This window comes from Trachurus japonicus, chromosome 14, assembly GCF_045865225.1.
Source record: "Trachurus japonicus isolate A0001 chromosome 14, Traja_1.0".
In the NCBI taxonomy this organism is placed as follows: domain Eukaryota; kingdom Metazoa; phylum Chordata; class Actinopteri; order Carangiformes; family Carangidae; genus Trachurus; species Trachurus japonicus.
The window spans coordinates 5,053,794-5,079,149 of NC_140920.1; the positions used below are offsets into that span (position 1 = coordinate 5,053,794).

Sequence of the window (25,356 nt, forward strand, 5' to 3'; positions counted from 1 at the left end):
TGAGGAGGAATCTGGATTTCATGTTCTCATTATTTATTGAGGGGCCGATATCTGAAAGAAATATATTTGCACTACTTTCTGGAGAAGTTTCTGCTGTTGAAGGAGGTACAGAGTTCATCCACACTCAGACATTTCTACATCTCCGTCTACGCCTCTCTCTCTCTGTGTGTGTGTGTTTCTGATATATGTATCTCTATATGTGTCCATGCCTCAGTGGGTGGTGTGTGTCTGTGTGGTTGTCTGTACGTTAGCTCGAGGTGGGCCTGGCATTTAGATTCTAACCGTTAGCATCACTTCAAACAGCCTGTTTACGCCTAGACAACAATTTGGTCTGATTTCTTCACATCTCCTTCGGTTGAAAGAGTTCTTGGTATCTACAGTAGGAGCGTTTTTTTTTGTTTTGTTTTTTGAAGATGCTGAGGCGCCTTTCTTAAGGACACAGAGAATTACACAACCACTGGAAGATGTCAGGGCTGATCGAGACGCCCCGATGGAAAATGTCTTTTTCATGACAAACTGTAGCGCTCTCTCAGGAGGCCGCGCTCTGTGAATGGAACCGAACTGACAGAAGTTCACAGTGAATTTTCAACATGTAAAAAGTGCAGAAGTGATTCGACAAAGACATCTTTCTCCAAGCTCCTCATTGTACATTAATGCTTTTTTTTTGTTTTTACTCTGAGATCAATGCAGCGTTCAAGACAACGTTTGAGGGGAATTCGTTTTCTTTTCTTGTGCAGATGCACAAAAACAACTTCATCTTTCACTCTTCCTGATTTTCATTGACTTTAAATTCTCACATAAAGCTTAAACTCACATATTTTGTCTTCCAGCACTGACTAGAGCTCAGCCACAAATTATTCGCATTGCTACCAGATCTAGATAAGGCAGGCAGCCATATGTGCATGTTGACAGCAGACTGTTGCAGTTCAAAATGTCAAATTATCCCTGAAACGATACGGCAGCAAAAACAAAGGAAACAACATGAATTCAAAGGATGTGAATCCTGCAAAGTTCGATTTGGTTTGATTGATCCTCTATTTGATTTTTTTCATGTGTGTTTATATAAGACAAGTTGATTTATTAATGCAATTAGATCAATCACAAGAGTGTTTTTTCGGTCGAGATTAGCAGGTGTGAAAGGAATTCCATAAACAATATTATAAATATAGTTAATAAATGAATACAGTGGAGACCAAATGCAAAGAACTGAATAGAAATCACAGAGTAAATGGAATTAATCCAGGGGAACATTTATTAGAAGCAGGCTGAGTTCAGGCATTAGTTCAAAACCAATCACAACCTTAAAATCTGCATCTAATAGGCACCAATGAAACATCTGCTTCTGCATTTGCACTTTATCTAGAATTTCCCCCCAAAAAAGAGAGAAAGAAAGCGTTCGAGCCCGGTCAGGTCTGCTGGTGATAAAAGCAGGCATCTGCCTCTCAGTGTCTGGCTGTTCCCTGGAGAAGATAAAAGACAGTTTTGGTGATTTTTCTGATGTGAAATTCAAGTCAGGATCAAAACACACACACACACACACACACACTCACTCAGGTTACCAGCTCAGGGCTCGACACAGCTTCTCTCTGTTTGGGCCTTCGCTGTCGTAATGAACCTGCGCCGCTTTAGAGCAGCAGAAGTCAAACAGCAAACCACGGTGAGAAATCACTCACTCACACAAATATCACCAGAAAATTCAATGTTAATACTGTCAAGTCATTGCCTTTATACATGGACCTTTATACTGAGCTGCTGAATTATTGAAGTGAATCAAAGTGAAGTCAAGTTAAATGTCTTTTATTTGTCATATTTCATATTGAATAAAACACATATCTAGTGATCAATAAGTTATAAACCTAAGAACGTCTCAATAAGGAAGTGCAGTAGCTGGAGGAAGTCAGTGTTAAGGTGGAGCTCTTTAAATTTTGAGTACAAAAAATGATAGATATTCAACTTTATATATAACTTATTTATTGCTTTGTTTTGTGTTGTTTCGTTGGTTTTAAGGGTCACCCAGTCATTTTTACTTTCTGTAAGTTGTACTTTTTTTTTTAATAGGAGCACTTCACCCTGTCAGTTTTCACAGTACAACAGTCAAACAGAGTGACTCTTCTTCTCTTGGGCACTTTTTTTTTTTCCTCCTCTGCTCTGAACAGAATCATAAAAACTTGGATCTTTGGCACAGAGATTTTCATATCTGATCCTGCAGTTTTTAAAGAGGCATTCGGGCGCGATGGGCTCGCAGGCAAAAACCTACAAAACACGTGAACCACAGCCCTACCTGCCAGGTACCGACGTGGTAGTCGTGAAATTGAATTTCCTCGGCTGCTCCCCGCCTGCGTCTCGGGGGCTGTTTCATACAGTAGAAGGCACAGGCACACAGAGATACCACACCATCCTTTACCTCCTTTGATGTTGGCGAAGGCACCTGAGGGGGAGAATATGGAGAATTTGTTGATTACAGGATCCTGTATTCAGCACACACACTGATGCTGGGTGCATAGTGTGTATAGCGGGAGGCTCGGCGTGGCAGTTTGATAGTTTGTGGTAGACGTGCTGGCAGGGCCACAGCTCTCCTCTCTCTGCCAAAGCTTTGTGGTTTCATGTTGTGATTATCAATGGCAGATGTGAATCAGAATATAAGCTTTTCCTGATCACTGTGGCCTAAAATATAGGCTTCACTTGGACTGGTTTGGAGTATTGTATGTCAGCTGGTGAATGCTTTTATCCAAAGTGTCCTAAACAAGCAGCAGTGGTGGCCCAGCCCCCCCACCCCACCCCGAACACTGGAGCTCTGTCATTACTGGAGGTAATCCTTTAAAGGTGCCATGTTTAAAGACTTGTCTTTTAAAGTCAGAGTCACTTCAAGAGTGACACACTCAACACAAACACTACACTCATCGTTATACTGTATGTTACTGTAAGCCCACATTTACTTTAAAGGGATAGTTCAACATTTTGGCAAATTTGCCTATTGCCATAATCCCTTTAGTCATAGCACTGGGTTCATTACCTTTAATTGTCGGTGCATGTTGTTTTGAGATCTGCGGGACAGAGACGCGAGCTGCTCAGGTAACAGTAGAAACAGTAGTGTTCCTCATCAAACTCATCATCCAACAACTCCAAAATGCTCTTGTGGACAAGTTGTAACCTGCACATTCACTACGCTATGAGATAATCATGTAATATTATGAGACAGAGTTGTTTTCAAGGCAAATGCAGCCAGAAATTTCCCAGACACGGCTGCTGGGCGGAGTGATTTCAAAAGCACAAGTAGTTCCGAATGTTTCATGTGTTGTAATGTTACATAATTATACATGTTTATTTCATAGCGTGGTGAATGTGCAGGTCACAAGAGCGTTGTGGAGTTGGTGGATTGTGTATTTGATGAGTTTGATGAGGGTCAGGAAACCTGTACCGTTCACCTCCATTGTGTTCGCTGAGCAGCTCACGTCTCTGCCCCGCTGATCTCAAAACAACATGCACCGACAATTAAAGGTAATTAACCTACTGCTATGAATATAGGGATTTTTGCAAATTTGCCAAAATGTTGAACTACCCCTTTAATAGAACTAGATTAGATGAGTTGCATATCAGGTCAGGAAGATGAATATTATTTGAGAACTTGCAAGTAAAATACCTAAACTTGTGCTGTAGTCGTTTGTGCATGTGATTTCAAACATAATTTGATATCTAAGTGAATGCAGCTTATTTCCCTCTCCATTGTGTTTCTATTGGGTAATGCATGCTTGCACAGAGCAGCCATGCAACATTAAAGAGGCAATCAGTGAAGTGAGCAGCATGTGAGCCACACGAGCACGATTGGGCAACGCTGCAGCATCACCTCAGTTTCCCCCCAGAACAAGGCAGCAGGTGGCTGCATGAGCGACATGGCGGAGATTATCAGCAACATCTCTGCCAGGCAGATATACTGAGAAAATGACTGTTAACCAGCTTACGCTACATTTCCTTGGACGCCATGAATGAGAGATAGTGATCGCTACATCTGCTACGTACAACATGCCACATCTCTCTCTCTCTCTGTCTCTCTCTCTCTGTCACACACACACATACACACGCACACACACCCACACACGTACGTACACATGCAAAGTGAGAATGAGTCACTGCCGTGCTCTGACCACAGTTCAGCCGTGACATTTTCTCATACCTCCAATCTATTTACCAAAGTTCAGACAGGAAGGATATATCACTTTTCCAACCAAGACAACCACTTATAAACACTGACGACGATCAAAACAACAAAAACAAATATTATGAGATTTTACCATGCGGTAATTGAAAAACCAAACACAATATAAAACTGCTTCTTTCCATATTGTTTCCAGTTTGACCTGAATTTTCAGAACCGAGCAGCACCTTTTTTTTTTCTTTTCTTTTCTTTGCCTTTGTCCCATTAACTCCCTGTTATTTATAGAACTTTACAGTCAGTCCAACATACAGCCTTGTGTATAGTTTTCATAGCAGAACAATGGCACATTTGTACCACTCTCAACAATGTGGAGAGGAAGAAACACTGAAACCAAACAGATCTTTATTGTTTGATGAAACACGTTCACATTGTTTGCGTTTGGTTCGAGACATTACATCAGTGGGTTTGTCCCAGAACAAGTTGTGGTCGGTTATTTATACTGAGCAAAGAGGAATCAGCACATCATTGTCAGCTACGGGTAACCGACTGACTGGTTTATTTAATAAATAAAAACACAATAAACCAACAAAGCTTGCTGTGATTGAAACTCAGACATTTGCATTTGCTATTCCAACTCGAATGATTGAATGAATCAGTTCCAAATTTTATTTATTAGAAGACAAAAATGAAATCACAACAGTTATTTCTAAGACCTGTCTTTCACCAGCGCTCTCACACAATGTTGGTACAGCTGGAGATTTTGTTTCCATGTTTTATGAGTCTCGACCAGCGTGAATATCTCATGCGTCTCACAATGAAAGACATCAGTTCATGACATGAAAACCAAATTGCTCTGCATCGGTAGTTTTCATTTTTAATACTTCTGGACCGAGCCCAATGACTGAATGAGGGGTTTTATTTATCCATTTGGACATGTCATCTCTCTCAGCGTTTCATTTGATGCAAGAAATACCTCCGAAAATTTGAAGAGGTGGAAACTTTGAGGCATTAAATCTTGGATGTAAACCTTTTAAGCTCACTGAATGTTGCATTTGATCCTGCTGAGACGAAGGTAAAAAGGTTACTGGTCTCAGATTGTTTGAACACGGGGACATGAAGGAGCTGATTTATGCTTCTGTATTAACAAGAGCCCCGGTTGTGGACTTCTACTCTGAGCTGGAAAAAGCGGCAGCAGCAGCGGGCAGTGACGTCATTGACACATAAGAGAGGGTTTGGGATGGATGGATGGATGGATGGAGGGAAATGGAAGAAGTAGAGGAGTTTGGACCCTGTGTGAACCACTGAATTAAAAAGAAAAAAAAAAAACAGAAATATGACATAGTGCCTTATTTATCCATATGTTGCAAATCATGGCATCTGTTTACAATTTATTTTATTTACTTTGGTGCTGCTTGGCCCGGGTTGATTAACTTTTTCTGTAGTGTTTGTTGTCTTCTGGAGCAGGATTTGATTGGCATTCGGTGACGGCTGTTTGAAGTGAGCGTAGCGTTGGCTTTGAAGCTTCTGGGATGAAAGCAGAGCATCCAGATATGACTGGAGGATAATCTAGAAATGAATTTTGGCTGCCTCTGAAGGCGACCGACAGGCGACAAACATGTTACTAGCTGTTGATTAAATGTTACTTGAGATTCAGTGATGCAAGAACACCAAACAGAGATGGAAACTTCCAAATGCACATCAGAAAATAAATGAAATGTGTTCGTTTAATGACAACAAGCTGTGGGTGTTGGTGAATGAGTCAAAGATCTGTTCTCATCTGTCATGAGAAGGCTCCTTTTATTTATGAGCCATCCTGTTTGCAATTAGTGGCTTTAATTAATGTTATTAATCTTGCTTTCCCACCATAGCTGCCCTCAGTGTGTCTTGAAAACATTAAATTCATCAAAATGTTTGACACTGCATTAAAATATGTCAAAAAGTGTTAAAAACAACTAAAAAGTTTGCAGCAAAGCTCGACAGCATTATCGGAAGAATGAGCCAGGTGAAGCAGATTAGTCAGTCTGCAGCTTGTTCTCAGGTAAAAGTCACAAAAATCTGCATTTTGTTAATATATACACTAATCCGTATTTAATATTCAATATAAAAATACATGTTCAATATAAAGTCCTCCTGGCAAAAATGTGTTTTCTCTCTGGCTAAGTTAATCTTATAAACTAAATGTTTTGCATGTTAATCCTTCGCCATAAAGAATCCAGTAAATTCAGGCTCTTTGACACATGTGAGCAGAATATTTACTTACAGTCAAGTCCTTGATCAAAAAGTAAAGAAATGTATAAGTTCAGTGAAAAACCTTGTTGCCTTATTCAATATGTGTGATGTAAGGAGAAAATAAAAATTAATGATGATGGGAAAATAGTGTTTTACTATTCATCTTAAGGAACTTTTGTGAATAAATATTTTATGAAATTCAAACCAGATTGTCTTTAGGCTATATACATTTGTCAAATCTACATGATAAAAAAATAAAATATCTGCTAAACATAGTTTTTGAATTCAGTTTTCATTGTATTCTTTTTCCTTTTTCAAATATATATTTTTAAAGTTTGCAAATGCAATTTAGCCAACAAATTGATGTGTTGAAATTTCGTGTTATGGTGAAAGCATTTCCTTGGAAATATCACTGAAATATTTCACAACAACGCTGTGGGTAATAAATCAAATTTCATCAATTGGATTCATAAAACAGACAGAGAAATATTCTGCTGCTGATCCACGGCGCATTCATTTCTGTGAAATACCCAGAATTTACTGACATTAGTAACTTCATCCAGATTGTTACCAACAGCGACATCTAGTGGCTGCAGGGACATTTTGTTTCTGCAATGAGCCACTGGTCTCTGCATCAGATTATTGTGTTTGAATAGAAGCAGCAGCTCAGTCACTGCAGGACTCCTTCTGAATCCCCATTTCCCCTGTTCAGATATAGAAAAGATGTTGTGATGTTGTTTTTACTCTTGAACTTGAACTCTTGAACGGGACAGGAAGATCAGCTGTAAATGGACTTGTTTGGTTGGTGGTTAATTATAATTTCCTGATCAACTGATAAAAAGTTGTTTTCATACCAGGAGGATGTCAGTAACGCATTTTCAAACAGGTAGAGGGAGTTTAATTTCTAGTCATTAAGATTTTGGTGAGTCATAAAAAGAAATATCTGATGTAGAATACTTTTTTTAAAAAAATTTTTTAAGTTCCCTAGAAGTGACACTTGAGATGAAAGCACACGTCGAATTAGTGTAGCAGCAAACACAAAACATTAAAAATTAAATTAATATGGGTGCAAGAATTAAGTTTTGATGAAATGTCTCACTCTGAGCTTTTTGCAGGCTGCAAAGGAAGCACCTTACGGTTTTGGCAGCGATCCCATAACTCAACCACACTGCTGTGTTTCTGCAGAATCCTGCACGTGACATTAAACACAACTGCAAAATATCTCATTGCCCACAACCAGGGAGGGAAGGTGAGCTAAAATTAGTTTATAGTCATTATTCTGAGTGTGTGACAGAACTGCTCTTCATTTTGTAGTGGAGGGTTTTATATTTGTTATAAGTGTTTATATTATTATATAGAATAATAGCAATAGAATAATATTATATTATAGATAGATAGATAGATAGATAGATAGATAGATAGATAGATAGATAGATAGATAGATAGATAGATAGATAGATAGATAGATAGATAGATAGATAGATAGATAGATAGATAGGCAGCAGGTGTGATGTAACATTGAAGATGCTCCTCAGCTTATGTGCCCCTTCTGTCCCGGGACCGTTTGCTATGAGCTGCATATTTGCAGTGAAGGTGCAGAAATCTGATCTCCAGTCAGCTGGTAACGAGACCTTCTTTTTTCTTCTTTTCCTGTGATGCTGCGGGAATTGCGTGCAGCAGGTGTGAACTGCGCCTGCGTCAAGGTAACGCTCAGCCCATACCAGAGAGGATGCTGCAAAGCGAGAGAACTCACGTCTGACCATTTCCGTTGTCGCGTATGGCGGCAGCAGGGATGAAGGGCGAAATATCAAATAACTGTTTTTATTGTAGCATAACTGATAACACTTTTTTTTTTGCACGAAGTATTGTATAGTTAGGACTAAAATAAATAAATAAAATAAATAAATAAATACGTTTTAGTGTTGTCCTTCCCTTATAATTCACTTTTGTTATGTTATAACGAAAACAATAGCCTATTTATTTGCTTTTCAGCCCTAAAGAACATTACACTTACATTTTGCACGTGACGTTTCCATTGAGATTATTTCACCATAACACAACATTTCACCATGTCAATTTGTTGGTTAAAATGCATTTGCAAACCTTAAAAATAGTAGGCTACATATTTGGAACAAAACAAAACAAAGAATACAATAAAAACTGCATTTAAAAAGCTATGTTTGGCAGATTTCTTTTTTCTAACTTTAACTGTATTGTTAGAGTCGTGTTGCAGCATTTGGATCTTCTCAAATTTTGTATATGAACTGTGATCCATCCACACCTAACTGGCCTAGCCTACATCACTGAGAGCAGAGGACGGGGCGGTAACTATCTTGTTGTTTGACTGACTGTTGTATCTTTGGCGACGACAAGCCCCCTCCGCTGCTGCTGACGCTTGCGTGACTGGTAACGTACGCGCCGCCGCCTCCTCCTTCTCTCCTCCCTTTGTGCGGTTGACAAGCCGAAGCTCCTTCCTCCTCGGTCGGGACTGGAACACACAGAGGTGAGAGTCTGCATCTTTTTCTTTCTTTCTTTCTTTTTCTTTACTAAACTGCCACATCGCTTACTTTATCATTTAACCTGCTCACCGGCCGTGTGAGCCCCGGAGCTCCGGAGCTGTGTCCGGTCTCATCCATCGATTTCTGCCTCTGATGCTGGATGCAGCCGCAGCAGCAGCAGCAGCAGAGATGCTACAGGCCCGCCGCTCGTCGGCTAATAGCGCAGCGGTGCGGTCATTTGACAGTGCGGGTGGACAGTGGTCAGCAGATATTCAGCCAAGGGGTAATACAGAGGCTTAGTTAATTCTAGTTTTTACCAACTGAACCATGACGGGCTGCCTCACCTCACCTGTCAACCTGGAGCAGGCGCTCGCCCGCGGTCCACCTTGATAGCTGGCTAATGCTAATGTGTTAGCCGGCGAGGGCAGAGCAGAGAGATGCTGCCTTCACTGCCGTCAGGTCAGAAGAACCACTCAGTCCAGGTCCAGAGGTCACTTGTAATGCAGACTTTAGATTTAAAAATACATTATTTGAGATATTATAGGTCTGTCTCCAAACTGAGTCCTCCTGAGGTGGACTACAGTGCAACAGAGGTGGTGCTGAAGGACAGTGATGGATCCCAGACCTGGATGCTAATAGTCAAGTGCAGGGTTTCATACAACGTCTCCATCCCATCATGCTGTAGGTTTATAGGGATTTTTTGTTTTCGATAGATAGATAAATAGATATTTATTGTCATTGCATATGAAAACACTGCGAAATTTTGTTTGTAGCACCACATCAAAAAGGCATAAATACAGTTTAAAAATAATAAATAATGCACAGTATGTTGCACTTGATTCCCTCTTTATAAGTCATTTGATGGTAGAGTCTAAACTCATTGGCCCTCAGTGACAGGACAGCACTGAGCAGGCTCTGCGGCCTCTGACCTTTTCTGCCAGGATCCATGTGTGAAAGCTATAAAACTACTCAGGCAGGCGCACGAGGGGGGTGGGGGGTGAATTGGCAGACGGTGCGTGCGTGCGTGTGTGTAAGCACGCGGTGAATGGCTTAGTGGCCAAGCTATTTGTGTGAGTGTGTGTATGTGTGTGTTAACAGGCGCTGCAGATACGTGACATGTGTCCACATCCTATACGAGTGCCTCCTCCTGACAGGAATATATGACTGGGCTCACATTGCAGTTTATAGTACCAGTGATGGACATACTGTATGAACAGAGGCATGCAACAATTTGGGCACAAAATTTAATGTCAATGTGAACAGTTCATCAAGTGGAAGATGAAATTATCTCCAAAACGCATAAAGTTACAGATGACACATTCCCTTTACATTTGAAACAGTATAATTTTCAATTTTTATTTTCATCTTTTACATTTTTAAAATGACAGGGAATGAAAAGGTTTGGGCCTCCTGCATGACTGAATAAAGAATTTCATCATAAAGAATTTCATCAAAGAATTTCATCATCATAGTTATTACCTAGTAGCCCCCCCTTTGGAAACTTTCACAGTGTGTAAATAGTAAATATCTTGTCTGATACCTTGGTCAAAGTTATCTGAGAGCTCAAGTCTCCTGGGTTTCCCATTCTTTTGCAGGCTGCTGCTTTGTTTCCCCTTTTCACTCTGAAACTGTAGAAAACTAAAATAATACACCAATATTGCTTAAAATGTTGCAAAAGAGTGTTTCATGTTTATGCCTTTTGTAGACCATTTAATCTTCCACTTGCTGAGCTGTTCACATTAACAGAAATTTTGACCAGAGGTGCCTAAACTTTTGCATGATGACACTGTATTTGTCAAGACAGCAGTGGGTGCAGTGGAGCGCGTTTGTCTCAGACAGAGAGAGTTCATGGAGACATAGCTAATGCATGAGAAGTGTTTATCATGTTATAACTAGTATAGAAGTTGTTTATCAAAGGCGTGGCTGCTCATAAACTGGATTTAGCAGGTTTGAAGGAAAGAGTTGGACAGGTATGTCAGACTACATGTGCACTGAAGGAGGTGCATTGCATTGTTTGATTTATTATTGGTGTCATTGAAGTAGAGAAAGTAGAGCAGCCCTTCGCTGGGAATCTGCTGATTATAGATATTTTAATAGAATATCCAAGCGTGCCCTTTTAAAGTGAACATTTTATTTTTAAATATTTGATTGATTGTTATAAACCACACTCAATTGTGATGTGCAGAGGTGTAATATCATAATACTGAAGAAGAGCAGTCGTAGCTCTTGAGGTTTAAGAAATGTTAATTGAGAAATTGTCCACCATATGTTTATTATTCATCACCTCACATTCCTGTTCTATCTTGGATCAATATGGACGTGTATGTTATCAATCAGGCCTGCGTGACTGATAACGGCTCTGCTATAGAAAAATGAAATCTTCATTTATTATTCGAATTATGAAACAAATGTAGTCTTGCACAACAGACTGTTCAGGAACACGAAGGACAAAGAGGTCCATGCATAGACTGGGGGTTAGCAAAGTGCCTGCTATTTTGCTTCAGTCTGACCCTCATTGTTCTCTCTAAACTTGGTCTCTGCAATTTGAAATGTCAAATATGACTTGTGAGGGTGATTATAGTGTGAAAAATGATTTTTGTATTCTCTAAATGTAACATATTTTTTAAAAGGCTGAAAACAGGAGGTGGAATCAGCCAAAGCAGGATCATATCTTAAAAAAAAAAGACAAAGACTGTGGATTAGCATCTAATTGCAAGGGAGTGGCCACCGTACAGTCAGGAATGCACGTGTGTGAGCCATTGTCCCAGTGTGTAGCTCATATAAGCCAATAACTTCATCAGATTTGTACTTTTCCTATCCATCACTGACCTCTAAACGCTCTCTGCTCCAACACATCACATCTGATCTGATCTGTCAGTCCACTGTGACACAGAGGGAGGGAGGACACGACACTAATGGCTGCTGCATTTTGTTTATTCATTTTCCTGCCTCTTTCTTCTCGGCCACATCCCTGATCATCATCATCTTTTACATTGCAGATAATGGCTGTACCTCCCACCTACGTTGACCTTGGAAAGTCTGCCAGGGATGTTTTTACCAAGGGATATGGTAAGCCGCTCATCCTCACTCATTTTATCTACTTTTACAGCAGCGTGATTTAGAGTAAAATGGATTTCAATCCTCTGGTGTGACTGGTGAGATGAGCTGTGGCACAGAACAACACACTTTCAGGGAACAGAAATCAGACTTTCAGTAGGATAACAACAAGTATATGATGATGAACCACTTTCAGTTTTGCTGATTCTTGTCAAACCTGTTTGACATGAGTAAAAGGCGGCATGTTGTATGAATTGGTGTCAGTTGTTAAATTATAAAACAGCTATAACGACTTGGTAAAGCTTCCCCAGAGCTACAGAAATGATATCACAATGTAAAGCAGTTGCCTGAGGTGTTATTACCTTGTTAGTGCTAATGCTTTAAATTGACATTTTTAAAATCAACCATGAGGCTCTTCTTTGCATATTAGCTTCTTATGCTCATATTTTTTTGTGTTTAGTAGATTTTCTTTTATATCCACTGCCTCTGGATCACATATTTGATAATTTAGCATCCTTTACCCTGCAAGAAGAGTACATTCATATTGTGCAGCAGTTTCTTTCTCAGATACCTTCAGCATGCCATGCGGTGTTCACCAGAATACCAAATGACAGCTATTAAGACCAGTTAGTGCACCATTCATACCCTACTACTGTCTGAACACATGTTGAGGTGGAGTTCAGGACAGTCGGAGCCAGAGTTCATGTCCCCACAGTGTGTGTGTTGTGTATACACACAGCTCTGTGCCTCCAAGGCTTTCTGAATAATGTTCACTTAATATCCAGAGCGTTTCCATTTTACTGGAGCAGCCTGATTCATAAGTACAACAAAGCTTGAACCTCAGTGAGTTTGTCAGTGACTGTAATTCATGACTGCAGGCTCAAGGAGGAGTCATACAGAACATTTAGAGTCTTAGCACCTTCATCATTAAAGCCACAGCATTGAAAATAGATGAGTAGTTGTGCAGCTGGTGACCATGTTGTAGAGTGGGAACAGGGGTTTGGATGAAAAGTTGGATTTTTGAGGGTTAAGTGAAGGGGAAACCTCATTATGTGAGATGTGGTTCTGTGTAAACTGTGTAATAAAAAGTTTTGAGTTGTAATGAGTATTGGCATTCAGAAGCCTTCTGTAATATTTGTGTTGTCATCGAGATCAATCTTTCATTATTATTTAATATTGTCTGTTTCAGGCTTCGGGCTCATCAAGCTGGACTTGAAAACAAAGTCTGAGAATGGACTGGTAAGTCGCTGCCAGTCATTATCAGATTATCAGAGCTATCACCCCTGACAGCAGCTGTCCTATCATAGCTTAAGAGGCTCTTGGCTCATTATCAACAGGCAGGTTATTTGATCTTCTAACGGCTGCCAGCAAGCATCGGCTACTGCTGACTGGTGTGGGTTTAAAATGGGTTGGAGAGAATGCTGCGCTAAAACAATTAAATTAACAGTTAAATTATATATATTTTGAAATATGAATATTACTATTATGTCATATTTACTTTTATAGTTACAATAAAGGTAAGGGTATAATTATGGGAACTCCTGCTACTTTGTTGTGACGGAATTGATTCCATGAAGTTGTAAACGCCTCCAGGCTTTTTTTTTTCCTTTCTTTTTTTCTGTCTTCAAATTATCATTACTTCAATAGTTTAGCTGTAAATCCCAGATTAGCTCAACACCAAAGCCTCATTACTCATTCAATTGTTCAAAAGCTATATATATATATATATATATATAAACTGGTTTCATGAAAATTTCTTCAAAGGTTTCTGAACTTCATATTTTGACGATTAATTACCTCTGTCAGGGAGGTTATCTTTTGTATTTACTCATTTGTTTTCCAGCAGGATTACTGAGTTTATCTGCAGCACACTTGTTAGAGGGTGGAGCATGGTCGAGGGGAGAATCTATTAAATTTTAAGACGGATATCATTTAAGGGGCGATCCAGGAGTTTGATCACTTTTCCTTAACATTGTGAGATAGATATATTTTCATCAGTTTCTCAGATAATGTGTGGATCTTCATGTAAATAACCAAATGTATTTATGGTGCCAAGATCTCTGCCTTTGTACAGTTGTTGTTTGAAGTTTTACAGGACTACATCACTGTGTAGAATAAGATGAATATAACATGATAGTGTAGCTGCTCTGTACGACCCTGACATCTATACATACTGTATGATCTGCAGGAGTTCACCAGCACAGGCTCTGCCAACACTGAGACCAGCAAGGTTGCAGGATCCCTGGAGACCAAGTACAAGTGGGCGGAGCATGGTCTGACCTTCACGGAGAAGTGGAACACTGACAACACCCTGGGAACAGAGATCACTCTCGAAGATCAGGTCAGTGGAGAAAAAACCTTGGTTTGTGAGTTGCAATGATGATGAATTAAAATGATACAGTATGTTCTCTTTTCTGTTTTCACTTGGGTCAGTCATTCAAGTAGTGCAGGTACTGCCATTTACCTCGTTGTAAAATCAGTTTCACTTTTTCCACAGTTGGCCAAGGGGCTGAAGTTGACGTTTGATTCCTCCTTCTCACCAAACACCGGGTAAGCTTCACTGAATTAGAGTCGGAAAATGAAGACGATTTCAATAAGAAATCAAGAGTTAAGTGGGATGATGATTTACACAAGAGCCACAGTGAATGTGCATATATAATACTTCAGCTGCACAGAGATGATATTTTATTCTTACAGCAGATTGAAGCTGAAGTTTATTAGCACATTTGTTGGTGCAAACTGTCTGATTGGCCTCAGGGATGATTTGCTCTTTTCTGTGTGAATGGGTTCACGTCTCCTGATTCAACAGCCTTGAGCAGAAAAGAAGGCTGCTGTTTATTATTCATCTAGCTCAACCAGTAAATACACTTTAACAAATAAACATGCAATCTCCTTGGCTTTTTTAATTAAAAATAATATTATACGTGACTACTAGTCATAAATATTAAACGTCTTTCCTTTCTTTCTCGTGTCTCGTTAGCAAGAAGAGCGGCAAGATCAAGACCGGCTACAAGTGTGACCACATCAACCTTGGCTGTGACGTCCACTATGACATCAACGGTACAGCCATCCACGGCCTAGCGGTGGTGGGCTACGAGGGCTGGCTGGCCGGCTACCAGATGACCTTCGAGGCCGGCAGGAACAGGATCACCCAGAGCAACTTCGCCGTCGGATACAAGACCGACGAGTTCCAGCTCCATACGAATGTGTAAGACGACATGAAGCACCCGATGGATCATGGATCTAATGTACCATAACCACATGAATCAGTATTAGGCTCATATTAGGCACACTGGTTGTTCGATTAAAGCTGAGCTGGTTCATGTGTTTTCACTGAGCTAAATACAAAGTGAGTAAACATTTTACACTGAGATATTTAGTTTTTCCGTCACAAGGCGTCCAGACGATTCACCTTGACTCGACCGAGGCCTCCGACTCTGTTTTCTTGTCCTCGTCTGGCGACTGACTTGTTGCCTGCTTGGCCGTCTGCCGCTCACCCAGGTGCCTGGCGGTTATTTTTACACCCAGGTGATGGGATTTTCTATATTGCAAGTGAGATGCAGTGAATTGTTGGCAGCCATTAAGGGCGTTGGTGAGACGGCGACGGCAGAGTGAGGTAATGCCAGACAGAGAGAGAGAGAGAGAGAGAGTGAGTGGGAGGGTCAAGGGACAGTGTTAGGCCTGTTGCCTGCTGTGTTCTTGGCCCAGCCTGTCTGTTTCAGTCTGCAGCTGAAGCAGTGACGTGAGGTCAGAGGAAGTGTAATGTGGGCTTTACATGTATCAGTGTCGGCGCGCTCAGCCGAGGGGTCTTAAACCATCATAACACCAGCTCAGCTATACTTGGAGGACAAAACACAAAACCATTGTATGTGTCCACTCCAGAAATGTGTCTTCTTTTTTTTTACATTTACTTATATTCCACTTTAATGTTGTTTCCCTCAGAAACGATGGCACCGAGTTCGGTGGCTCCATCTACCAGAAGGTGAACGATCAGCTGGAGACCGCCGTCAATCTGGCCTGGACTGCTGGAAATAGCAACACCCGCTTCGGCATTGCTGCCAAGTATCAGATTGATCCTGATGCATCCTTCTCTGTGAGTAGTGATTTTAACCTGAAGCAGCATCAGCAGTAGTAGTAGTAGTAGTAGTAGTAGTAGTAGTAGTAGTGTGTGCTCTGTTTATCAAATCAAACCTTCCTCTCAAGCGTCACCCAGTCAGTGCAGAAGCTACTGAAACCCCTTCCTGTTTTTGTCTGTTCTGGTTTTCCTCTCTTGCTTTAGAGACACATACATGGCGTCACCAATAGAGACTAACTAAAGTGTGACTATGACTGTCATGTTGCCCAATTTATGTATGGGTGACTCACTGTCCTTCCCTGTCCGATCACCTCTGAAGCATGGCTGCAAGGCCACGTGAACACATCATGCTAAGTAGAGTGTAAAAGCAGCCTCATTCAAGCCAGTGGCCAATGAGACTGTCTGTCTGCTACAGAAAAGGCCTCAGGGTAATAAACCTCACCTGTAGCAGAGGCAATTGGCTGTTGTACGTTCGTGTAATTATACGTATTCTAAGAATTATTATTAACATGTTAACAAGGCCAGTGTGTCATTCTGAAGTGAAACCTTTTCAGTGGTGGCACTTTGAAGGCACAGTATCAGTTTCACAGTTCAGAATGAATCACAGGTTGATTTTCCTTGACATTAAACTTGGCACAGACTCAGAATTGGTATTTAATATGTATCTGTAAAGCCCCTTTTACAATGTGTGGGACGACAGAGACGGGAGTTTTAGTTTTACCAGCAGCCTCACTGCCTGAAGTTGTGTGTGGACAGTGGAAAATAATCTAATGGGCTTTTATTAGTGGATTTACTTGGTCGAAAAGGGGAATTAGTAACATGAGATTTTCTCTGTATAATTTTTTGTTTAATATATGTATCTGTGGTTCCTACACAGGCCAAGGTGAACAACTCCAGCCTCGTTGGCCTGGGTTACACTCAGACTCTGAAGCCAGGTGAGTGTTGTCTGTAAATAACCTGAGTATGTTTACAAAGACCACTGTTATTTAACCAGGTTTGAATCAGTCCTGTGTAGTGTATATAGTATGTAGATAATTTCATTTTAAGATTGATAACTTAAGTAAGTTTTTGTCATAGAAAGTTTTTGTGGCATTGCACAAATTCAAAAAGAAGCAATGATAGTTTTACAAAGTGTTTGTGAAGGGTAAATGTCAAAATTACAGCTCAACTTGACTTTTCCACAAGGATAAACAACAGAATATGAGGGTTAGATTTAAATACTGAAGGGTATTGTTGCAAGTTGAGGTGAAGAGGCGGCTTCTTCAGTCAGTCTAGAAAGGAAAAGTTCACTACACTCCTGGGGTGATATAAGGAGACTTTTATTTGATGTATATACATTTACACACAATCTCCTTGTCTGTGAATTACTTATCCTTGATCTGTCTGTTTCCGCAGGCATCAAGCTGACGCTCTCCGCTCTCCTCGATGGCAAGAACATTAACGCTGGTGGCCACAAGCTTGGTCTCGGCCTCGAGTTCCAGGCGTAGGAGGATCAGACGGACGCCCCTTCCAGTCCTCCCAGCGCACATGCATTCCCCACCAAAAGAATAAAAAATCCAAATCCTTTATTGATTTAGCTAGCCCTCACAAAACCCTTGTTTCCCCTAGATGTGCTACAGCTGGAGGCGAGACCGTGTAAGATTAAATTGTTCTGACGATCTACCACTTTTAAAGGACCACTTCAAGGGAACATTATATTTTGAAAACAACGAGCCCAGTTCAGAACAAAACTACAACCGTTCAACAGAAAGTTTTATCTTGAATTGTGTAGCTTACAAGGGAAAAGTAGCCTTGAGTACATTCATGTTGGCCTCACACTTTGTCACTTCACTATATTCATACAAAATGCTTTAATTTGTGCGTCTCTCTGCTCTCTGATGCAGATAAAAGGGATCAAAACTACGTAGTTCAGCCCGAAATGCAAAAAGGGCTTCGACACACAGCAAACAGTCGAGTACTCACACCACCAGATGGAGCTGTTGCATCGCACCAGTTGGCACTCCCCACTCAAAAGCTGTAGTGGTGAAATCATTTTATTTGATCACTTTTACACTGGAGAGCTCTAGTGTTTGTCTGGATATATGATACAATGGGAAAGGGTTAGTTGTCCCTGATGTAAGCGGCTGTCAGTAGCTCAAAGAGACACTACACCCCAACGCGTACATTCTGTGTTTTCGTCTCACTTTTCGTCTTTTGTGTCTGTGCATTTGGTGTGAACCATGTCTTTTGTTACACATAGCAAAAAGAATATTATTTTATTGACAGTCTTGCATAGTTGAATCCACCTTTAAAGTCTTATGGAGGCAAAGACCTGTCAATCCTTCCTGGTCGAGCAAATGAAAAGCAACCGACGACCCACACAGTTGAACCTCTCCGGATAAGTATTTCTTTGAAGGAGAGTGAAAAGAATAAATACAGTGAACAGGAAATGGCAGTCTTCCACTACTGGTTATGGGAATCATGCTTAGTGTACTTGACAATAATGTCATTCCCTGAATAAATAAAGAATATCTTTAACCAGTTTCTGATTGTATTTTTCACTGTGTCTTGTGGTCTGCATCTTGTGATTATTTTCAACCTCATGTTTATTTAAAATTCTGTGACTGTGGCCGACGATACGGGAAAAGAATTTTAATTGTCGTCCAGACCATGAGAGAAAAACTCACGCTCCTAAAATGTCTGATTTTTTAACTTTCCCTTGTCTAACCTGTGTTCAACACAGGGGTACACAAGAAACAGTCATTGACATTGATTTCTGAGAAGGAACCCTTAATATGTGCAAATCGTTTATATTTTGTCGCTTGGTGCAATTGACTTTCCTTAACCATGGAAAGATGTGCAACCAAGGTGCTCTTTGAATACTTTGTGACTTCCATTGCACAAAACATTTGATTGTTTAAATATTTTATTACTTGTCCTATTTTGAGTAATGTTTATAAACATGTTCTGTGAGCTGATAATGTATTTCAGAGGAAATTGAAAATTGTAATTTTTGCATAGGGCCCAAAAGAACTTAACAATTAGATAAAAACAATATAATATAACATTAAAATATGACTCCTTAACTAAATTTTGGCAGTCACTACATGGTCAGAGCCATAAGACTGATAAACCATAATAGAACACATTTCTCGCAAATGTCCCCAATCTTTAGTTGCCTGTTTTGCCCTGTTTGTGCCCTCCGTCGACACTCAAAAGTGTTTCACACAAAAGTGAAACTCATGATCAACTGTTATCAGTTACACCACAATGACTCAAGACCACAAGCCCCCATTGCATCCAGTTTACAAAACTTCCTTATTCTCTCACGATGTTGCCAGATCAGACAGCATTACGCCTCATTATCATTTTTATCTTCCGTAAGAGAGCACTTCACTGACATAAACTGCATACTGAATCCAGCTTAGTTAATCATGTAAAATAGATATACTTTTGTTGTACTTGGTGTATGTAACCTTTATCTCAACTGGGTTACTTTTTTTTTTTTTACGACGATTGGGCAGGGTCTATGTCTAGGTATCTGACTGGACTACTTGTTTCAGTCAAATCTGGCAACACCCACTGATGTGGCCCCCATTTTAAACCACGCCTACTCAGTTACTCGCACATCAACATGGCGACATGCGGGAAGATGGGGCGAAGCAGGAAAAACATTAGTGCTCTTGTTTTGCTTTTTTTCCTTCAGCTGTCAGCGAGAGGTTGCCTGTCAGCACCGCTTGACACAACAGGTACGTCATACGTTGATTTACTTCATATATCTGAGATAATTACTTTGTTTTTATCCAACCAAACAGGGTCCGATAGTGAGTTAGCGAGCTAGCCACTGTCAGGTAGCTAACGTTTGTGTAGCTAGTTGGTTAGTACGTCATGCTAAAGGACGATGACAGTGTGTGTATGTGTGTCAGGAAAGTCATAAAACAATATAAATGAGTCTTTATCAACGCATTGCAGTTCTAATGATACCGCACAACGTGTTATATCTCCTCAATATGACGAACCTGTCTTGTTTAGAAAATATAAACACAAGATTTTCAATTGAAACAACATCGATATGTTAAAAATAACAACAATATGTGAATGTTAATGTCAAGTAAAACGTGTACCTGTGTTTGTAATAACGGCAGAAACTCCGTAGGTACAGAAGAATAAGAAACATTTCGAAACCAAAACTCACTAAGCCAAACGAAAGCTTCCGCTAAGATAGACAGTGCCTTGCTAAAGTATTATAACTTACCCCTTGAATTATTCCACATTATGTCACGTTACAACCACAAACGTAAATGTATTTAATGGTGATTTTGTTTATTGTGATGGACCAACACAAAGTAGCACATAACTGATGCATGGTTTTCAAGATTTTTACAAATCAAAAACCCAAATTGAACTTTTTGGCCTAACATTCAAAACGCTGCTATGTGTGGCAGAGACAGGGAAGCTGCTCAGAGTTGATGGGAAGATGGATGGAGCTAAATCCAGGGCAATCCTGGAGGAAAACCTGTTACAGCCAGCAAAAGACTTGCGACTGGGGATGGAAGTTCACCTGTAGCCAGAGCTACAATGGACTGGTTTACATCAAAGCATATCCATGTGTGAGAACGGCCCAGTCAGAGTCCTACAGACCTAAATCCTATTGAGAATCTGTGGCAAGACTTGAAAATTGATGTTCACAGACGCCCTCCATCCAATCTGACTGAGCTGGAGCTATTTTGCAAAGAAAAAGAGGAAAAAATGTCAGTCTGTGTTTTGCAAAGCTGGTAGAGACAAACCCCAAAAGACGTATAGCTATAACTGCAGCGAAAGGTGGTTCACCAAAGTATTGACTCAAAATCTTGAACCATGTTTCATTTTCCTTCCACTTGACAATGATGCACTACTTTGTGTTGGTCTATCACATCAAATCCCAATAAAATACATTTAAGTTTGTGGTTGCGTCGTGAAAAAATGCGGAAAAGTTCAAGGGGGATCCATGCATGAATACTTTTTTTGCAAGGCGCTGTAACCTTAGGTCAACTTTGTGTGATTCCTCCGGCCCTCGGGGCTCCTGAGCTTCAAATGATTTGTGGTGGTCAGTCAGATATTAGTGACTGGGTCCAGATGTCGTTGTGCCATATATCTCAGCTGTTAATGAACCCCCCTGTCAGTCCAGGAGCCGGATCCTTCAGAAGTTCACCGTCAAACAACTGGGGCCCTCAGTTAAGGCTGTAGACGCGTTATCAGTGGCAGTCGGTTTTAGATCGTGTGGTTGTGGTGCATGTAGTTTATTTGCCTAAATCTGTTAAAGCAGGTTAGTGGTGTTGATTTTTTTCTTCACAGGTAGTTTCCATTCTAAAAGTCATGTTACTGCCTGTTGGGACAGCTGGCAGCTTGTTCATTATATGACTGTTTCACACTCTGAGTCTCATCATACTGGGGATAAACACTGACACACAGTAATGGGCACATAGAGTCTCAAGAAAATTCCCATGACCGAAGACTGTGTGTGTGTGTGTGAGGGACCAGTTATTTAGTTATTTTCTGTATAACATTCACCATCTGTTGAAGCCTGGGACATTGATAACTGATTATCACATCCCCCTGACTTAAAAACCACATCATATCCTGAAGCATTTAATGTTTCATCAACTGTTCACAGTCGTATAAACTCTTTAATTGTTGGTATTGGTTCATGAAATCAAAAACCACCATGCAGCGAATCAGCCTTTTGAGTTTTCTTTTTGTATATATTTTGTAACTGGAAAGCACAGCAGCAGGGAACAAAACAATGTTTGTGAAGCAGCAAGGATGATCTTAACTCGATTAGCCGCTAACACACTATCATATTTTTATGTGTTTAAACGGACTGAAACTGATCCAAGAGGCAAAGGAGTGAAAGTTTAGAGTGGAGGAATAGTATATGTTTGTGGTGATTTAAGGAAATATGTTGGATATACTTTGTCATAAATATTGAGACATTTGTCAAACATGGCCCACCTGCTTAGTCGCAAAAGTTGAGTTTCCTACATGCTGTTTCGTGCAGCAAAGCCTGTGACTGCTGCTGCCACAAAGATCTCCTGTTCAGTGATGATTATTCATGCTGCCCATGGCCAATGAGTATGAATAGTCCCTTTCTTCTCCTGGGTGCGTCTTACGCTGTGCCTCTACTCCCTGGCCTTATCCTCCATTCCTAAGCAACGCCTCCTAATCCCACAGGATGAAATAATGTTGACACTTGTTGGTTAAATGGTGTCATTGATTCAGGAAGGCCAGAAGAATGAGAATAACTTTGTACAACTTAGTGCTGATTTAGCTGCGGAGAAGATGCTCGAGTTTAAAAATTGTTGTCACTTAATTTTTTATGAAACAGAAAATGTCAGCTGTTCTGCAAACTTCATAAAGTTTAACAGGCTCCATTTTTATTCAAGATCCTTGTTAAACCATGTGTCACTAAACAAAATGTCTTCGCTGCAGTGGATTAAAACAAATGACATGGACGGCCGACATGGCACAGTAACAGCAATAACACATCACATTGTGTTGTCTCCAAACACAGTTCTGTCTCTGTTGGCTGTTGTCATGGGAGTGGTGCAAAGTCTATTTTTACACAGTCGCAAACAAACAAGTTCCTGTGTAGTACACATGTCACCTAAGAGGGTTAACGCCCCCCCCTCAGCCTCAGGTGCTGGTCTGATCACACATTGTGTTTTTTATGACATCACTTGTAGAGAAAGAGTACAGGTCAGTACCTCTTTAAGTGAAGGAAAATACACTTTCTGTTATTTCCCATAATTAAATTGACTTGCTATCAGTAGCTCTACTTCAAAATATGTTGAAACTGAAAATTCAGTCTGACTTTTGGACTCATGTTGTTATCAGTTGGGAAGCGTAGAAACTTCTGGTTGGTAAAGTCCAGCAAGCAGAGTTGATGTAATACCTATCGTAACCCTTAATCTAAAAAATGCACACTTCCGAGAAGTGCTAGTGCTGTCCTGATTCTCAGATTGTTAAATTGAGGGACAAGTTTAAGGGCTGTAGGCTATAGCCCTCAATACTGAGATTGTCCGACACCACCCTTGGGAGCAAGTGCTACCCAGAATGCAGTATTTTTTTTGTTAATAGAGGTATAAATATTACGAAAACTATTGTATTATCTTAGTTTAGCCCCATTTTATGGATTATTTACCTCATTGGGACGTCTGTGCTCTCCAGCCGGTTCACCTGCAGCTCCACAGAGGAGCTGTCAGAGGAGCTATGCTGCTGTTCCTCTCTCTTCAGCCTGGTGTTTGGCTGCACTTTGTCTAAAAACAGTTAAACATTGGACGATCTATCTGAGCGCGATCACATCCACAGTGGATGTGGCGCTGATCAGCTGTAGCAGAGCATATGTGTGTTTAACGGCCAGAAAAAAAATTCAAAATGTGCATCCCTAGTTGCTACCGTTTGGTTACAAAATGGTAATTTTTCTCGGTGGTAATGTGGTTGTTAAGTTGTTTTTATCAAGATACAGCCTACGTAAAATGTTTGTTCCGATAATGTTATAAGATGACTGGGCTCATGTCAGCTCCCGTAGCCACAGAGTTATCCAACGATAGTTCCAGCTGGTGTTTACCTTTCAATAAGCCGTGGTATGCAGTGACTTTCAGATGAATATGTCCGTGGTTGTGGTATTTATACAGATTATTTGTTTGAATATCAACTTATATCTAACTCAACTAATTTATAGGCTACAACAAAAAACCAAATAACCAAAGTAATAACTGACAGATGGTCCACAACAATTTCAAAAACATGGACCTGATGGACCGGTCGATGATAGCTGCGTTTGTGGCTTATGATTAAACTGGCAGGGTTAACAGTGCAAATATAAAAAATAATAAACTAATGCCAAACCCCCCACAGTCTGAAGATGTATCTGCATTTAAGGGGTGTCACAATATAGCCCTTAACACCTGGTTTAGAGGGCTACTAAGATTAAGCGTTGAGCTTGAGGGTTAAGATAGGAACTGGAATTCACCCCATATATTTAAGTGTTTTAAGTAAAAAAGACTTTGTTACGTTTCTATTTTTGTAAACTAATTATGCCATGTCTCATGATGTTGTTATTGTGTCCTCAGTGGCTCAAGAGGCAATCCTGCCTCAAAGTCCCACCACTGTGGACAAGACGACATCTGACACAGACTCTTCACCGGCTGAACAGGGAGCAGATCTTGTGACGGATCCCAAAACCCCCGTTCCACCTGATGTCACCAGCCCCGTACCGACACCAACACAATCACAAACACAATCAGAGCCTCCTAAAGACCCACAAGACACGGCAGTCAGCAAAGACACAACACCAGAGATCGGGGACCCCCATGGAGTCGCCGTCATCGGGTCCTCTGCTGATAAAACCAATCCAGCGCTCGTCAGCAATGGGGTCAACGACACAAATGCAACAAATGCAAACCAAGGCGGCGTTCAGGCAACAGAGAAACCTGCTGAGAAACCAGCTTCGACGCCCGAACCTGCCGCCGTCAACGCCGTCAACGCTGTCAACGCTGTCAACGACCCTGAACCTGAACCGCCCGAACCTGCAGCGGGACAGCCGGAAACCCCGGGCCCCGAATCCAAACCCCCCCAGGAACAGAACCCGTCCACAGTGAAGGACACCGACCCAGACCTGCTGACCACCACCGACAAAGCACCGGCGCTGAGCAGCAACGATGACTCAGATCTTTATCAGATCGATGGAACCAAAGTGGACGGCGATGATGGCGACGACGACGACGATGAGGATGACGACAGCATGTGGGAAGACGGTGACGACATCGAGAGGACGCCGATCGGCGGCTTGTACGACCCTGACGCAGAGGACGTTAAAGGCCCGGCGCTGAACCGGCCGCAGCAGCCGGAGAGGATAAACGTGGCTCCGTACGACGGAGCCGAGGACGAGGACTCGCACTTCTTCTTCCATCTGGTCATCCTGGCTTTCCTGGTCGCCATCGTCTACATCACCTATCACAACAAGAGGAAGGTGGGTGTCGGTGAATCCCCATTAAACACTAACCATGTTTCCATCCACTTGTCGAACGAATTATCTCAAGATCCATAAAAATATTAATGTGAATAATGCCGGTTCAAGTGCATTTCCATCTGAGACCTTTAAAGCGATTAAAAAGCCGTGACTAATTACGTCATCTGCTGTTTTGCAACCATATTGCTGTATTGAATCGTTTTCTCGCAATTTAAGGTGTTTCCATTCATTTTTGTACTAAATCGCAAAACAGAAGGACGTCCATCCTTCATCTTTAATCGATTATCTGAGGTCGGGCTGCGCACAGGCCTGGAAACCACTGAGCCATACGCACACCAGCCCATACAGGCTAAAC

General features: G+C 41.0%; 2 protein-coding genes across 2 annotated transcripts in view; both read left to right on the forward strand.

Annotated features, from left to right (window-relative positions):
- The first annotated feature begins 8,846 nt into the window (after positions 1 to 8,846).
- On the forward strand, positions 8,847 to 18,533 carry vdac1 (voltage-dependent anion channel 1). The gene is made up of 9 exons (XM_085797174.1): positions 8,847 to 8,885; positions 11,880 to 11,949; positions 13,127 to 13,176; positions 14,126 to 14,278; positions 14,435 to 14,487; positions 14,918 to 15,145; positions 15,880 to 16,030; positions 16,890 to 16,947; positions 17,408 to 18,533. Exons 2-9 carry the CDS (start codon positions 11,883 to 11,885, stop codon positions 17,497 to 17,499), a joined length of 852 nt encoding a protein of 283 aa, XP_085653300.1. The 5' UTR covers positions 8,847 to 8,885; positions 11,880 to 11,882; the 3' UTR covers positions 17,500 to 18,533.
- A 1,069-nt stretch (positions 18,534 to 19,602) lies between these two features.
- The window catches only part of c14h5orf15 (chromosome 14 C5orf15 homolog), a 9,596-nt gene continuing 3,842 nt past the window's right edge, over positions 19,603 to 25,356 (forward strand). Inside the window, exons 1-2 of the mRNA XM_085797192.1 lie at positions 19,603 to 19,740; positions 24,103 to 25,001. Of these exons, the coding sequence (XP_085653318.1) occupies positions 19,626 to 19,740; positions 24,103 to 25,001 (1,014 nt within the window). The 5' untranslated portion in view covers positions 19,603 to 19,625. The remainder of the gene's footprint in view (positions 19,741 to 24,102; positions 25,002 to 25,356) is intronic.